Raw genomic sequence first — 17,616 nt, 5'->3', positions numbered from 1 at the left:
GGTCGCTGGAGTCTCTCTTCCACCCACACTTCATTTCTTATTTCTTTCCCCCCTGGACCTTGGCAGTGTCACAAAAGACCTTTTGAAAGTGTCTCCGGTGTCTCCGTCTCACACTGTCCTGTCTCTAATCCTGCAGGCGTATTGCCAAAGGCGTCTCGGTGCTCACCCACGGGGCCATGGCTCTGCGCAGGGACCTGGGGACCAACAGCCGGCTGCAGTACGCCGGCAACTGCCAGAGCGACGGGAACCAGACGCACCGAGTGCACGACCGGATCAGGTGAGAGGGGGCCGGGGGGGCGGGGGGACGGGGGGGCAAACAGCCGAGCAGGAGGGGTAAACAGGAAGCTTGAATGGAGCTTCCACATTCAGAGCTGAGTCATACTGGTCTCACACAGGAGGAGGAACATGGTGGGAACCTGCTGCTCGGGCTTTCTCTCATGCTGCAGCTTTTTGCATTATTCATTATTGGATGTGTTATGATATATATCTATAAAACATGTGATAAAGTCCAACATCTGTCGTGACTTCATTGTCGTTGTTGCTCGGTTCAGCTTCGCCTAACGTAACATACAAATCATCATGGTGCGTTCAAGTCCTGTAGACACTGCTGTGGTTTCGATGTTCGTCATGAATTTCAAACACAGAAAAGATATTTTGATCTATGTGATAGATTTCATACTTCTCTGTGGCACGGTGGAGCAGTGGACAGTCTCCTCACAGTGAGGAGGTTCTGGGTTTGAATCCTAGTTTGGCTGAGAGAGTGTGGACAGGTCATGAGTTCTCTTCAGGTCCATAACTTCCTCACACGTGGAGAATGTGAATGGATGGATGTTCACGGGTCTAATTGATCTCTATCGTGTTTATATCGGTTATTTCATTGTAACTTTAGTCCATGGAATCTTCTGCCCTGCACTGAAACCTTCTGACCACACTCCGGTTGAAGGACGTTTGAAGGACGAGCTTCCACGACTCCCTCAGGGCCCCGAGCCGAACGCAGGGAGCTGTGTGTTAAAGCCTCTCGAGTGAAATGTGAAACGTTCCTGCAGTGAAGGGATGAGGTGCGGTGAGGAGACCAGGCTCAAGTCTGAATTACAGCAGGAAACACCGAGCGGTGCAGATGTGAGAGATGGACGACGTGTCGGAGGAATCTTCTCAGCAGCAGGTCTGACTCCAGATGGATGGTTTCCACAGGTCCCCCCCCCCCCCCCCGCTCTCTGAAATGAGGTGAGCAGGTTCATCTCAGACTCGGCTAAACAGGGCGCTCTCAATCAGCAGCAGGGCTGTCCATCAGGCTGACAGGCGGGGGGGCCCCTGGGACTCGGGGCGAGTGGCATGAATGACACCTCTAACACATGAGCGGGTTCTAACCCCCGGGGGGGCTGGACACGGATCCAAACATAGCTCCGATAGAAATAAATCTCCACCTTCTTCACAGGTTGTGTGAATTATTTCATCTGGTTAAATCCCATTGAGGAGCTTCAGCTCATTCACTAAAGAACCAAGTCTCAGCTTGAGTTTGAGTCGGTTCCAGATCTGAAGAGCTGCGTCTCAGGAGGTAGAGCGGGTCAAGAGCAATGATTCGATTCCTGGCTTCTCCAGTCGGCATGTCATGGTTGTCAAGTCTAGAAAAGTGTTGCATTTATTTAGACGATTTACCTTTTCACCTTTAACTGCCGAGTTAGAAGTTATTATACTGATTGGACACTTGTTCAGTAAATATTTGTAGTTTCAATGTTATCTCGTTAAAACTTGGAAACAGGACTTTGTCCATCATTCCTGGAAAAAGACGTTCAGTTTATTCTTTGAAGTTTGAGCTTGAAGCAGTTCATGATTTGCTGTCCTTCACCACAGAGGTTCTCATCTCTATGATTTAGATGATTGTCGGTTAGTGTCTCTGTTTCCACATGCATCTCAAACCGCTGCTGATGAGCGGAGCTGCTCTGGGACCAGCTGCTCTGGGGCCAGCAGCTCTTCAGCTTGTGAGTGAGAGAGAAGCACATCTCTCCTGGATAAAGAATCACACACAGATCGTTCCTCATCCTCTGGACTGATGCACTTTGTGATTCAGAGACATGAGGACTCTCCACACGGTCGTGACACCGCAGCTCGTAAAGTGTTTAACGACCAACACAGACTTCCTGTAACGGAGACGATCAGGCAGATGAGACAATCCCCATTTCCTCTCTGTGTGTCAGTGTCTCTGCACATTGTGTGTCCTGACAGCTGAGACAGACAAAAGACAAATCCCCGTGAACCAGCAGCTGCTCACGTTCAGGCGCTCCCAGTGGGGGGGGGGGGGGCACAGAAAGTGGGGAGAGGAGGGAACGTGTGTGCGGACTGAAAGGACAGGAAATGTGTGAGAGGGAGGTTTGGCAGGCGGAGTGGGGGAGCGTCGGAGGGACGGGAACGGAGAGAAAGAGTGAACGGAAGATGAAGATGAAGGGAGACAAGGACGGAGATAATGATGATGATGCTGCTGCTGGTGATTTGCTTGGAAATAATTCTGCAGCTTCCAGCCATCGGGTTCCAAACCAGAGCGGAGGAGGAGCTGAGTGGGAGCGGCTGCAGGGAATCGAACACAGTGCAGCTCGTGTCTAATCAAACTCAGGAGCAAAACCAAACCACTGCACTCAGGGGACAGTTCACCAAAACAAACCAGGACGGGGATCTGAACACACGTCAGAATATTCTATTTTCTAAAGGTTCGGATGGAGCAAAGGTTGTAAGAACCGGACGAGGGAGGACTTAATGACTCAAGACATCGGACACAGGGACAGCATTGTAACCGAATAAGTAAAAAGTGTGCACAGACAAAGAAGGATGTCAGGAGGAGGACTGGACGGAGAGGAGACGGGGACAAAGGAGGACAAGAGTGGGACGTCAAGGGTGAAGGCCGGTCTAATGACAGGGAGGATTGACCGTTTTAGTTGTATCTCAAATATAGAATCATTGCACTGCATTTATATTCTCACAGTGAGTAGAGCAGCATATAGAGCAACGGGTCAGGAGGAGGTGAGGGGGAGGTGAGGAGGTAAAGAAATGGAAGAACAGGAGGAAGAGGAGAGAAATAACGAAAAGGAGGACGAGGTGGAGGACGAGAGTCAGACTGAAGCCCAGCCAGTCACCTCCATGCCTCTGGGTAGGGGGGGGGGGGAGACTGCTCATCTGGAGCAGACGACTGTCACACCGCCCGCTCTGTCTCTCTTTTTTTAATTCCCTCGCCCCGGTGATCGTCAGCGGCCAAACTCATTCAGGACAAAAGGAAAAATCCTCTGTTCCCGTCTCAGAGCTCCGTCCACATTATAACATCCAGAAAATCATGAATCCAGTTTCTTTTCAACACCTTTAATCTTCAAAAACATATTTACAGAAGCGTTCAAACGACGGCTGAGTTTGAGAAAAGAGGAGAAAAGAGGAGAAAAGAGGAGTTCTCTGTTTGCTTGATTTATTGGTTTTTCATTAAATGTTCATGAACTTCAGGGGAAAGGTTTACCCTGAAAGACAAATGTTAAAGCTATCAAACAGTTTTATGTCTCTACCTGATTCACAGGTGGATGAATAAAAGATTTAGTAAATGTAGGAGTTCTGTCTGCTCTTCACAAACGCTTGTTATTTTACAGAGAGATTTTATTCTGCCCCTCAGGTCTGAACCTTTAGAAACTCTGTGGTTCCATTCGACTGGTTTGTGTTTCAGTCCCGTCCACTTGTGTGTCTGTTCTATACAAACACACAACATCTCTGGTCCTTTCACTCCATCGTCTGTTTGTGTTCATGAGTCCCTGAGATCCTCTCGGCTGCAGCGAGTGTAAACAGTGATGTTCTCTCTGGTGTATCAGAGTAATTAGATTATTATTTAACCCACAGTCCAGCTGACAGAGATATTCATTGAGAGTGAAAACTAAAATCACATCTGAATATATATCGGGGATTAAATTGTTTGTTCTGTTGTCGAACTCTGACTCCGACTGAATCAGTCGATTTCACAGCCGGTCGCTTTAAATCATGTCAATTTAATTAAGTGATTTCTACTGACAAAACAACACAACACCATTTGTATTGTGTTTATTTCCTCCACATTGTTTAAAGGTTAAATCCACCCACGTTTCACCAGAGCTGATTCATGAAACGCTCAGTTTCAGCTTCTTTTATTAAATAAAACAATAACTTATCAAATCCGGGAATAATAAAGACTCTGGATCCTGTGATGGAGCTGGTTCTCGTCTGCTTATCTCGCCCTCGTTCTTTTTCTCTTTCACACCTTCCCTCTGCTCCTCATCCTCCCATCTGTCGAGTTCCCTCTGTTCTCCTCATACATTCACTTCTACTCTCTGTCCCTCTGTCCCCTATGAGACCATAAGAGCCAAGAAGCAGCTTTGTAATATGTGCTCGGGGGGGGGACTTTACAGTGTCATTATGTCAGAACTTTGTTAATGGTTCTTCGGGGGCTAATGGCGGCTCCAATGCGTTTCTTTCTCCGTCTGTCTCACTCTGTCTCCAGCTCGTTGTCTCTGTCTCCAGCTCGTTGTCTCTGTCTCCAGCTCGTTGTCTCTGTCTCCAGCTCGTTGTCTCAGTCTGTCTCCAGCTCGTTGTCTCTGTCTCCAGCTCGTTGTCTCACTCTGTCTCCAGCTCGTTGTCTCTGTCTCCAGCTCGTTGTCTCACTCTGTCTCCAGCTCGTTGTCTCACTCTGTCTCCAGCTCGTTGTCTCACTCTGTCTCCAGCTCGTTGTCTCACTCTGTCTCCAGCTCGTTGTCTCACTCTGTCTCCAGCTCGTTGTCTCTGTCTCCAGCTCGTTGTCTCACTCTGTCTCCAGCTCATTGTCTCACTCTGTCTCCAGCTCGTTGTCTCTGTCTCCAGCTCGTTGTCTCACTCTGTCTCCAGCTCGTTGTCTCACTCTGTCTCCAGCTCGTTGTCTCACTCTGTCTCCAGCTCGTTGTCTCACTCTGTCTCCAGCTCGTTGTCTCAGTCTGTCTCCAGCTCGTTGTCTCCAGCGTCCACAGACACAGTTAAAGAGACACAGGAGGTTTTTCTAGGGCTTCATTCCTCCAGTGTGTCGTAGATTGTCGTGAAGTTAATCTGCTCCTCCACTGCACAGAAACCAAGTGTTTGAGACAGAGGCTGAAAGAGGAGCTGCAGCAGAGGACAGTCAATGGAAGTATCTGATTGGACATGTCAAACAATCAAGAACCAGTTCCGGGACAAAGATGGGGAGAAATGTAATTTTTCATGATCCGTCACATTTGTTGTTGCATAGACTGAGTTTTTAATATTTATATATATTAATAAAGATTAATACACACAAAAGGCCCAGATGTGAGTTAGTCACATGTTTTAATAAACTCTCTCCTGCTCTGGGCTCTGCAGAGTTTCTCCTCCGTCTTCTTCTCTGTGAAACCTTTTCTCCACCCCGTTATTCTCTCCACTTTCCACCTGCTCATTTTCAGTTCAGAACTCCATTAATGTGTGAGAGCTGAGCTCCTTTGTGGCGATAGGCTTCATTCAGGAGCTGATTCATTCATTAGTAGAGGAGCTCTGGCTCATCAATGCCTCAGGTGCGTTGAAGGAGTCTCTGAATGCTGACGTCCGTCCTCCTCTTCCCACTCAGCGAGTTCCCTCCTTTCACAAAATCCTCCTGGCCTGAAGAAGAGTGTTTCAAAGATCAGTCGACACGAGACTCCAGGAGCCTGACTCCAAAGTTCAGGCCTTTTAGAGAGAACTTCATTTCTTCCATATTCCAGAGAAGCACTTCACTGCTGGGAGAGTTTCATTTACTCCTCCTTTGCTCGGGGAAGCTACACTTCCTATTTCCTGGAAAACCTCCAGTAGAACAGGGACCTGCGAGCTGGATGGATGGATGGATGGATAGATAGATGATAGATGGTTGGGTGGTTAGATGGATGGGTGGATGGGTGGATAGATGGATGGATGGATGGATATGATGGATGGATGGATGGATGGATGGATGGATAGATAGATGGATGGATAGATGGATAGATGGATAGCTAGATAGTTGGTTGGTTGGATGGAAGGATAGATATATAGATGGATAAATAGATGGATAGATGGTTGGGTGGTTAGATGGATGGGTGGATGGGTGGATAGATGGATAGATGGATAGATGGATAGATGATAGATGGATAGATGGATGGATGGATGGATGGATGGATAGATGGATAGATGGATAGATGGATAGATGATAGATGGATAGATGGATGGATGGATGGATAGATGGATAGATGGATAGATGGATAGATGATAGATGGATAGATGGATGGATGGATGGATGGATGGATGGATAGATGGATAGATGGATAGCTAGATAGTTGGTTGGTTGGATGGAAGGATAGATATATAGATGGATAGATAGATAGATAGATGGATAGCTAGATGGTTGGTTGGTTGGATAGATATATAGATGGATAGATAGATGGATAGATGGTTGGGTGGTTAGATGGATGGGTGGATGGGTGGATAGATGGATAGATGATAGATGGATAGATGGATGGGTGGTTAGGTGGATGGGTGGATAGATGGATAGATGGATAGCTAGATAGTTGGTTGGTTGGATGGAAGGATAGATATATAGATGGATAGATAGATAGATAGATGGATAGCTAGATGGTTGGTTGGTTGGATAGATATATAGATGGATAGATAGATGGATAGATGGTTGGGTGGTTAGGTGGATGGGTGGATGGGTGGATAGATGGATAGATGGATGGGTGGCTGGAGAGAATGCATGGATCCATTAAAGTATGGATTGATTCAATCATTAGCACGGGGAGTTAATTGTCATTCTGTCCATAACTCACTCTTTTATTCAATCATCCAGTCATTCATCCCCTCATCTCTCACTTTCATACACATATCCCCTCTTTCCTCTTTCACGTGCTTCTCATCCACTTCTCCATCCCTCTCATTTTTCATTCCTCCCTTCCTGCTTATTAAATCACCCCCCCTCCCTTCTCCCTCTCTCCATCCATCTACCTGCCCGGCTCGCCTGCCCGTCTTCGTCTTCGTCTTCGTCTCCTCCGCGGTCACGAAGGCGTCTGATGTGTCGCTCTGCATGGAGAGTGGATAATTGGATTTGGACGCATAATGCTCTGTGGCGGGGAGGAAGAAAGGAAGGAGGGATGAAGGGAGCGAGAGGAGTGAACGAGAGAGATGCAGGAATTGGACGAGACAGGAGAAGTCAAAGATTCCTGTGTGTTCATTGACTCGTGGAGACGTGGAGACGCATCAGCAGGAGGACGAAGACACAGTCTCTCTCTCTCTCTGAGGCTCGGTCGTCCATTCTGTTCAAACATAATCTTCACTTAAGAGACTGCAGAGGATTTCACTTCATGCTCAAGGTGACGGAGAGAGAGAGAGAACATCACACAGGACGGCAGCTCTGGAACCTCCTCGTCCTTCTAGTGGACGTCTTCATCTGCGTCCTCTGCGTGTGTCTTCAGTAGAGAACCTGTGTGACAGTGAAATCCAGATGATATGATCCGTATGGCTGCCGTCCGCCCACCAACACAGAGGAGATTGATTGTGATTCTTAAACCTGGTGCAGATTAGAGACAGGCATAATTACCCAGAATCCCTCACAGGTCAATCCAGCTAGAAACTCCTCATTATCTCTGTCAGACCTCCGTCTGCCTCCGGGCGGGGGGGGAGGGGAACGCAGCTCGCGTCTTCCTGTCGTCCTCTCTTCACAACATGTCCCCGACCCCCTGACGCCTCCGACCGCCTCCTCTGCTCGGAGCCGCCATCGACCACGTCACCTGACACGTCACCTGACACGTCACCTGACACGTCACCTGACACGTCCTGGAACCAGAGCAGGATTCACCTGACGGCTGAAACGCTGTGAGATCTGTGGACTCCATGAAACTCACAGGAACATGTGACACCCGGCTGCGACCCGTCCTCCGAGTGCTAATGAAGCGTCACTCCAGTGTGTGTGTGTGTGTGTGTCTGTGTTTGTGTGTGTGTGTCTGTCTGTGTGTGTGTGTGTGGAGCTGCTGCTCATAAACATGCAAATGGAGCCGTGAGAGGAACATTAGATTCCTGCTTCTTGTCTGATGTTGAAATAGCTCCTCTCCTCCACTCAGCGCTCCCTCGCTCTAATTGTTTCTCTTCTCCTCTCGGCCTCTTCATCACTCTCTTGTTTGCTCCGTTTCACTCTCATCACATTTTCTTTCTTCCCCATCAACAGTTTCCTCTCCTCTGTTTTTTTGGGGCCTTCATCTTTTCCCGTCCGTCCTCTTTTCTCTTTCCCTCCGTCTGTCGTCCTCCCTTCATTTCCCTTCATCTCTCCTCTCCTCCTTCTCTGTTTCTCTCTTTCTGTACACTTGTCCCTGAAGTCATCTTTACTTCCTGTCATCCCTCTCTCCCCCTCTTCCTTTCTGTTTTATTCTAGCTCCATATCTGAAGCACGTTGTAACATAATTCACTTGTTGCATCATTATATTATGAATATTTTACTCTGTTGATTGGTTTACTTGGATATTATGAATTTCTCACTATTTGTAAGATGATCCAGTTTTGTTTTTCCACGTCTCTCTTCTGACTTTGCTGGTGGGCGGAGCTCAGTCTCAAAATAAGTTGAACCAATGAACCAATCAGAGTTTAGATTTAATCAAAACCTTTCGTGTTTTGAGAAAGATTTATTATTCATAAATATGTTTTCTGAGGCTTTGAATTTAAAGAACACAGAGACAAACTACTATTCAACCTGTGGGTCCTGTAGGAGGAGTCCAGAGGAAATCCACACAAACACGAGGAGAACACACAACTCCCAGAAGAACCCGGGATTCAAACTGGGAACCTTCTTGCTCTGAAGGTTCCCAGTTTAAATCCTGGGATTCAAACTGGGAACCTTCTTGCTCTGAGGACATCATCACGTGTCTCGGTGACTCACAGAGCAGCCGTCCCCACCTGCCTGTCCACAGATCACGTTTTGGAAGAGTGGTTGAATGGACGGTCATCATGGAGAAGGGGGGGGGGGGGGGGACATCAGATGGGCAGGGGGGAGGACACTGATGGAAAAAGAGTGAAGGAGGGATTTAGAAGATGTGGAGAGAGAAGAAAGAGGGGAGGAAATAAATGGGGTCGAGACAGAAGAGGAGAATCTGAGGTCGGCATCAAACCTGTGACCGATCGAAAGCTTCCACTGACCCTGAGTCTGTGTTCAACTCTCTCCTTCACTTCTCAGTATCGAAGCCTCTGAACAGATGAATCGGTTCTAATTAGTCAGCAGGATTTCTCTCTTCAGTCCAAAGCATGACATTATTATTTAGCTGCAGAGACGTCTGTATTTTCATCAGCGTCTCTATTATATATAATCATTTTGAAGTTTTGATCCACTTTCCCTTTTCTTTCCTGAGTGAAGCTTCATTTCTGCTTAACCTCATTTTTGTTCTGTTTTCTTTGTGATGATAAAATGAATCATAATTTAGAAAACGAGCATCCTGAAGTATTGAAGAAGACTTGAAACTACAGATGGAGACCATGAACCAGTTTACTGACGTTTCACATAGACCTCTAAATACACAACCAGTGGAGTCGCCCCCTTCTGGTCAGTCAACAGAATGCAGGTTCCAGGCACTTGCACGTCTCCTGTCACCGAGTCACTTGTCATGATTCTCTTGTTGTAGCCACAGATAAAACTCTGGGTCATGTGATTTGGGCTTAAACAGATAATTTAGCAAAATGTATATGCAAATCAGAAGATACTTCAGGCTGCTAGCTTCAATGCTCATGTATTCCCTATGAGCATCAGGAACATGAGCAGCCTGGTTAGCGGGGGATTCATGATGGATGGATTCCGTGGCTCGCTGTTTGATATCCAGAGTCCTACAGAGTGACGGCCCTCTTGACAACTTAAAATGTCTCACAATGAATCCTGTCATGCTTTGTGAATATTAAAGAGCCACATGAGGCCCGGCTACACCCCCGACCACAGATCCACGGCTCCTCCGGCTCCTCCAGAGCAGAATGTACGAGTCACTCGGGAGTCATGATCGCCTTCACATCTCTGACAGGCGGCGCCTCCCTCTGGTGCCCGCGGCCACAAGCCTTTCATTTGTGTTGAGATTCCACCAAAGGCCTCTCTGTCTTATACTGCGTGTTTGTCTGTGTGTGTCTGTGTGTGTGCAGGGTCAGTAGCATGAAACACAAACATTACTCTCCTCAGTATATGAGCAGAGACAGCTCTGCTGGTGCGGCTGGTTCCAGAGGACGGGACTCGAACCCACGGCAGCTCTGTCATGGAAAGTGATGAGTTCATATCGGAGACATGTGATGTCACGTGATCCCAAACTGCAAATCAGATCAGCTGCGTGTTGTAGAATTTGATTTAAACATATATAGCCATTTCTATCTTTTGAAATCATGTAGATCTTTAGTTTCATACCTCGCCCTTAATCAAATTATAGTTTTATACTACATGTTTAAATATGTGACATTAATGTGATGAAGAGCAGCTGAACATCTTCGTTCTTAGTTTGGACTCACAACTGTATTTCCATCTCGTTTGTTATTCATCAGTTTCCTCTTGTCTCACACACAGTGATGAATAACACAACTTTAATGTTACACCCACGTTCCGGATAAAATATAATTGAGCGATAAGATGAAGAGAGATTTAGAATGAATGTTAAATTCATTACGTGAACGGTGAAGTGGCTCTTGATCAAGATTCAAGGTCTCTATTGTCATCATACTACAATGAAATGAATCATAGCCAACTACCTCCCTCTCTCTCTCTCCCTCTCTCTCTCTCTCTCTCTCTCTCTCCCTCTCTCTCTCTCTCTCTCTCTCTCTCCCTCTCCCTCTCTCTCTCTCTCTCTCCCTCCCTCTCTCTCTCTCTCTCTCCCTCTCTCTCTCTCCCTCCCTCCCTCCCTTCCTCTCTCTCTCTCTCTCTCTCTCTCCCTCCCTCTCTCTCTCTCTCTCTCTCCCTCCCTTCCTCTCTCTCTCTCTCTCTCTCTCTCTCTCCTCTCTCTCTCTCTCTTGTCATGGTTAAGCAGAAAGCTTTCTGGTAACAGGTTGAAGGAGCAGGAATGTTTCCTCCGGTGGAGAAGCAGCTGAGACGTCTGGTGCTTATTAAGGCAGGACTCTGAACCATTAGTGCACAGCAGCAGACACACAAACCTGCTCCCTCTCTTTCCCTCCACACGTCTGACTCTCTGCTGCAGCTCTTCTTTTGAAATACATTTCATCTTTTTAGAAATGAAGAGGACATATTGTTTAAAACCTTTGTCCTTCCCAGCTCCTCTACAGGTTGGAGCTAAAGCCTCCTCACGTCCCGATAGAGCATCAATAAATAAAGAAGCAGTGATAAACCAGGCATGATTGACAGCTGAGACTGACTCACGATTGGTGGAGCCCGTGAATTAGTGGGAGGTGGCTCCACTCGGGCCATGGCTGTTACACAGAGTCTGACTCGGAGCGACTCCAGAAGGTCATGGGGGCGACGCCCGTGTCCAGGAGTCTCTGGATGTTCGTCCATCTTTCTTTACATGGAACACAATCTGTCTTCATGAAGGTTCGACCCACAACTTCTTCACAGCTGGAGAATCCAACATGAAAATTATAATTCATGTGTCTGAAAGAGAAACAGGTGGAGACACTGAGCTGCGAGTCCAGCTGTGTGTGTCTGTCTGTGTGTGTCTGTCACCTCATCACAGGGACAGGATTGTCTCCGGACCCCTGAGAGCCGGAGCAGATGTTGTTCTGAGGGAACTTTTCTCCCGTGGAGGAGAAGTTGGATCAACGTGTTTCTGCAGAATCGTGTTCGAGCGATTCAGAAAAGGACAAACTGTCCGTCTCTCTTCCTGTGGCTAAATCCCCTCTATCGCTTTTTCCTCCCCTTCTTCTTCTCCTCTTCCTCACCTGTAGTTCCCCTGATGTGTGTTCTCTAAAACAGGAACTAATTCCACTGGGAGCCCCCCCCCTCTCAGTAACGAATTCAATGACTAAATCAGTGTGTGGGTATGAAACAGACTGAGAACAGCGTCCATCAGCCCCCTGCGTCTCTCTCTCTCTCTCTCTGTCTCTCTCTCTCTCTCTCTCCCCCCCCCCCCCCCTGTTTCTACTCCTCTCTCTCCCTCGTTTCCCCGCTCCGCCTCCTCGGTCACAGGGGAAAACTTATTAATCATCTGCAACATCTTCTGTGAAATGAATGCCAGTTTTGCTAAAGACTGAACAAGTTGGTTGTGTGACCTTTGTGCGGCTCGTGGACGTCTTCATTGTGCGACTCCTCCTGCAGGAACCCCTCTTTCTGAACACTGCAGCAAAGTGATGCTTTGTCACCAGCGACAGCTCATCGACGAGCTCCCAGTGGGAATAACAATCCTCCAATCACAGCTTCATAAAGGGGCTTGAAGACTCTTTGTTTCCTGCACCAACCGGAGAGAAAGAGCTACATCCAAGAATAATGGCTCCGAAGACACCAGCCACGAACAGGGTGTGAAGAGATGGGTTAGATTGACAGACTGTTGTAAAGAAATCATGGCTCCAGAAGTGACTCACTGATTTCTTTTGACTGTTGTGACAGTTCTAACGTTATAAGTGAGAAGTTCACAGAGTCTCCATCTTTAGAAAGCCTCTTTAGTTTGGCTGCAGACTCAAATATCCAGGTCATTCGGGTCAAATCTCAATGTTTAGAATGGATCTGTGAATATTTAGGTATGTGTTCAATCCCAGTTTAGGTTTAGAAACCAGGACTCAAGATGGGAGGGTGTGAGGAGGAGGCAGAGAGGGATGGTTGAGGAGAAAGGATGGAGGAGGTGATAGAAAGAGAAGTTGGGATTGGAGCCCACACCCCGCTGCAGACGGGACTCAGACACTTCTGACTCCACTCGGAGCTTAAAGGCAGATTCTGTGTCTCTGGGGTAAAACTCGTTGAAACAGATTTAAAACAGATCTCGCATCAGGCAGGTTTTCTTCTTAGAGACCGAACTCTGTCCGGTCATTACACAGACGGACATGAACTCCAGCTTCCTGTCCTCAGAGATTTAGAGACATTCAGTGGAGACGGGAGAGGAGGACGTCATTTAAATCATGAATGCAGGAGGAATGTCTCTGAGATTAAACTGGGAAATGAAAGATTGTGTGCATCCGGAGCAACACAACAAACTGATTCCAGATCTGATGATTTGAATAGTTGTGTTTCCTGTGAGTCACTGTTATGTCCTCGACCTTCAGCATCACGATTTCCTCCTCATTTCTTTCTTGACTCACATTCTTTCATCTGCAGAATGAACCTCACTGAACCACTTCCTGAAACACTCAGGATCAGATCGACCTCTGCAGTTTGTTCTATGACGACAGCAAACTCTTTTTATGAGATATTTAATAATACATGTGTGACTTTACAAATTGTTATCTTTAGACATACAACATGTATCTTGCACTAGATACTGACTAGATACCCCCCCCCCGCCCCCCCACAGAGCTTCTGCTTATCTGCACATCAGACAACTCAGTGAATCCTCTCACCAGGAGTACATTAGCATATTTTGAGGAAAATCTGTTTTTCCCTCGACCAATTAGTGAAGTGAGCGTTCCTCTAAATGTGAAGAGGCAGACGAAGAGCACTTCCTCCTCTGGGACCCAGGAGGCGCTGGAGTGCGACTCCTCAGTCGGCTGCTGCAGCTGCAGGAGGCGAATCTCATTTCACACTTTGACCCCCGAGTTATTCAGACTGCAGAGTGGGTTTTTAAATATATATTTATAATTCCAAACACTAAATATGATGTAGAATAGCAGGAATAAGCTCACACTGGTCTCATTATGAAGCAGAATATGATATTTGGGATATGCATATGAAATCCTGATTTGCAGCCTGTTGCTGTTCCTCATTATTTCCACTCCCTCCTGGATTTGATGCATAATGTAAAGTCAATTCAGGAGCGGAGCCACGTTTTGCCCCCTGACCGGAGTAATCCCCTCGTGGACCCGGGAGGATTACGGGCTCGCGTCTTCACGCTGAATGGAATGTGTTGTTGTGCGGCTCTTTCACAATAAAGTCCAGTCGCTGTCGCTGTAATTCTAAAGTCTCAGTGTTTTCTCCGGATCATGTGTCAGCATCTTAAAGACTTGCCGAGCTGATTAACTTTCCCAAAGACGACTCCGCCTTGGATTCACGTCTGCAGCTCTTTCTTCTCTGATTCTTCATAAACATGTGATAACTCATCGAGCGGAACTCCGTGAATGAGTCGGGAATAAAGATGGACTCCACACACCACTGTCCAGAAATGAGGCCAAATTATAGAAAATGGAAGCTGCCATCTTTAAGGCCTGAGTCTGTGGAGCCGGGTTTAACTAATCCTGAGTCAAATAACAAATAAAGACTGGTCAGAAACATTGACTTGAAAAAGCCAGATTTAAAACAAGGAAAGATTAAAAAGGTCAGATTCAAAGGAGGTAAACAAAATGAAAAAGCAGTTTAAAAAGTAAAATAATACAAATATGACGCAGCAGATTTGATCCTTTTTGATAAGATTCTATCAAATCTTTGTTTTTCTGACTAAACGTCTCTCATGTTGAATTTCTCAGGGACAAACAGGACTTGAGTCTTTTAGATAACGAATCTGAGACTTTCTAACTTTAACACCATGTTCGTTTTGGTTTGTGACGGTGACAGTTTCTCATTTTGAAGTCCGACTCCCGTTGATTTGATGTTTTCTAAGAGGCTGTACTGGTTTCCACTGGCTGAGCTCGTCCCCGTGTTTCATTTCCTCTCATCTGCTGTTTCCCTCCAGATGCTTTTAAGGTTTCATTAAAAAACATCAAACGTGAATCTCCTCCGTCGACGCCGCTCCACAACTCACCATCTTCAATTTACTCCTTTTCAGCGGCCGTCTTTTCTTTCCTCACACAAATTCAGCTGAAAACATGGATTTATCATAATTATCAATCTTCACTAGTGTGTAATGTTTCCTTCTCTCCGTGACACATTTGTTTTTCATTTGTTGGTCACATCTGTTTCCTCTGGTGTTTGACGGTCGATAGTCAGATAAGTGGGATTCATAATTATCTTCCTGCTCAACTGGCTTCATGGAAAACAGAAAATAAAAAGGATGAACGAGCAGCTCAATTTAAAACATGTGATCGTCTCTGAATAACCAGCTCAGCAGCTTCACCACGAGCCGGACCAGATATGAATATTTCACTCCTGAGATGAAATGTTGAATAAGCTTTATGTTTAACGCTCATGTCCTCCACCCTCCTGTCTCCTCTCACAGGTACTTCACCAACATCTCCATCGGCGGGCGGGACTACTCCTTCAACAGCGACGGCTACCTGTCCAACCCGCTGCTCGACGTCATCTCCTACACCAATGGGAGGGGCTGGGAGGAGGTCAGTGCTCAGCTGGGCCAATGGGAGGGGCTGGGAGGCTGTCAGTGCTCAGCTGGGCCAATGGGAGGGGCTGGGAGGAGGTCAGTGCTCAGCTGGGCCAATGGGAGGGGCTGGGAGGATGTCAGTGCTCAGCTGGGCCAATGGGAGGGGCTGGGAGGAGGTCAGTGCTCAGCTGGGCCAATGGGAGGGGCTGGGAGGAGGTCAGTGCTCAGCTGGGCCAATGGGAGGGGCTGGGAGTAGGTCAGTGCTCAGCTGGGCCAATGGGAGGGGCTGGGAGGATGTCAGTGCTCAGCTGGGCCAATGGGAGGGGCTGGGAGGAGGTAAGTGCTCAGCTGGGCCGCGCACTCACCGCTAGTTATCGTAGCGAAGCCGGAAAAAAACACAATTTCACGGCTCATCAAACACATGCTGAGTCATCTATGCTGCCGTCTACCTTTCTCTCTCTCTCTCTCTCTCTCTCCCTCTCTCTCTCTCTCTCAGTCCATCCCTCCCTCCACACGTGTGTAGCTTTCGTACAGTAACTCCACAAAGTGTAAGGTCGTCCCCCCCCCCCAGCTGAGCTCCATTTTGCTCGTGACCTTTAACAGCTCAATATGTTTACCTGTGAATGCAGTCTGACCCCCCCCCCCCCCTGATTTGTAGATTTCTAACCGATCTGTCGTCCTCCACCTTCCTGTCACAGCTGAACTTCTTCCCTGCAGGTCGGGAGCTTCAGCTCCTTCAGCTTCTCTGTGCGAGCGCTGGGGGGGGGGGGGGGGATTAGCGTGCATTAAGTGGGATGTAAGGACAAGGTGACTCCATCCGTAGAGGTTCCTCTGAGCACCTGGTTTATTAGACGCTCTACGGTCTAAAGCGTGTGGACACCAGGACCTTAATCCTTCAGGACCTAAGCTGCCGATTAGAACCTCTGCTTTGTTTTCAAATCACCTCGAGTTCTTTAAAAAGCTTTATATCTACTTACGCTCTACTTCTCAGCCTGTGGAGATAAAACACAACACACAAACTATGTCAGAGCTTTTATCCTTGACAAACAAAGGCGATGCATTTCAATAAAATCCAAAGATTCAAGCTCTGAAATAGTTTTAGTTCCTGTCGGTGTCTTCGGGCGCTGCAGCTCAGCAGCAGCTGCTTTCTTCAGGTTCTGAGGCCTGAGTCCAGAAGCAGGTCTGTTCACTGTGGGCTAGTGGTAGATAGAAAACTGTAACCAGCATCACCACAGGCCACACAGCCCAGTAAGGCCCTGCACTGGTTTAAATCAATACCCGTGGTTCAGGAATGAGACGTTTGCTGAACACGTTTGTTAGTTGAGGGATCTGTTGGATTCTGGCTCCAGCTCATTATGTAAAGTGTCTTTAGATCATAAACGTTCCCAGCATCACACACATACAGAAGTCTTTGTGTTGAAGTATTACTCGCTGCATCTCATTAAAAACATTCTAATTAAAACTGTGCTTCACGCTCAACTCTGAGAAATTACATTCAAACAGGCGACGACTGAACTTCTAAATTACACTGAGGTGGAACTCACGTGGGATTTGTGTCCAGCTGCAGAGGACATGTGGAAACTGAATCTCAGGTTCTATGCTATTGTTTTAAACATGAATTCATAAGTTTTGTTATCACTTAAGAATTAATTTCTGTGTTTTCTCTTCAGTTCAGATTCTTTATAAAATGAAAAGGCTCTTGTACCGTTAGATTTTCTTAGTTTTTTCTTTCACATCAGTTCTGTGAAGGTCTCATTCTGTGGGTTTTATGAAACGATCCGTGACATGATGCAACGACTCAGAGAGAACATGTGTTTGCTCTGTGAACCCGAACGTAGAATCTGCAGCATAGAGCGGATCACAGAGCGAGGAAGACGAGAACAGCACGAGTAAGTTTTTAATCAACATGACAGGGGAGCTGGAATCCTTAAACACACAACGCTCTAATGAGAGGCGCAGTGAGAGAGTCACGACCCCACAACACGCAGAGATCACAGTCAGCGGGGGGGGGGGGGGGGTTGTTGGATATGTTAATCAGCTTCTATGTTTCAGATCGTTCTTCACGAAGGAGCCAGCTTTAAAACACAGCTCCTGGATCAGCCTGGTTTGAATTACATGTAGAAGAATGTTTGAGAAGTAAAGAGATCAAGGTAGAACTCAAGTAGTATCCCCCCCCCCCCCCCCCCTTGTGCTTTTCATGCTCCAACATTTGCTCTATTAATTTCTGATTGATGATGCTTTTGGAAGGAAACCCAGCATCACTGCAGGTTTTCTCCGTACGGTT

At 47.1% G+C, this 17,616-nt stretch overlaps 1 protein-coding gene across 1 annotated transcript in view; it reads left to right on the top strand.

Moving 5' to 3' along the window:
- The window catches only part of LOC133972676 (glutamate receptor ionotropic, NMDA 2D-like), a 57,859-nt gene that overhangs the window by 12,383 nt on the left and 27,860 nt on the right, over positions 1–17,616 (top strand). The window contains exons 5-6 of the mRNA XM_062410241.1: positions 137–277; positions 15,234–15,348. Of these exons, the coding sequence (XP_062266225.1) occupies positions 137–277; positions 15,234–15,348 (256 nt within the window). The remainder of the gene's footprint in view (positions 1–136; positions 278–15,233; positions 15,349–17,616) is intronic.

This window comes from Platichthys flesus, chromosome 17, assembly GCF_949316205.1.
Source record: "Platichthys flesus chromosome 17, fPlaFle2.1, whole genome shotgun sequence".
Classification (NCBI taxonomy): Eukaryota; Metazoa; Chordata; class Actinopteri; order Pleuronectiformes; family Pleuronectidae; genus Platichthys; species Platichthys flesus.
This window is presented reverse-complemented; position numbering and strand designations above follow the sequence as displayed.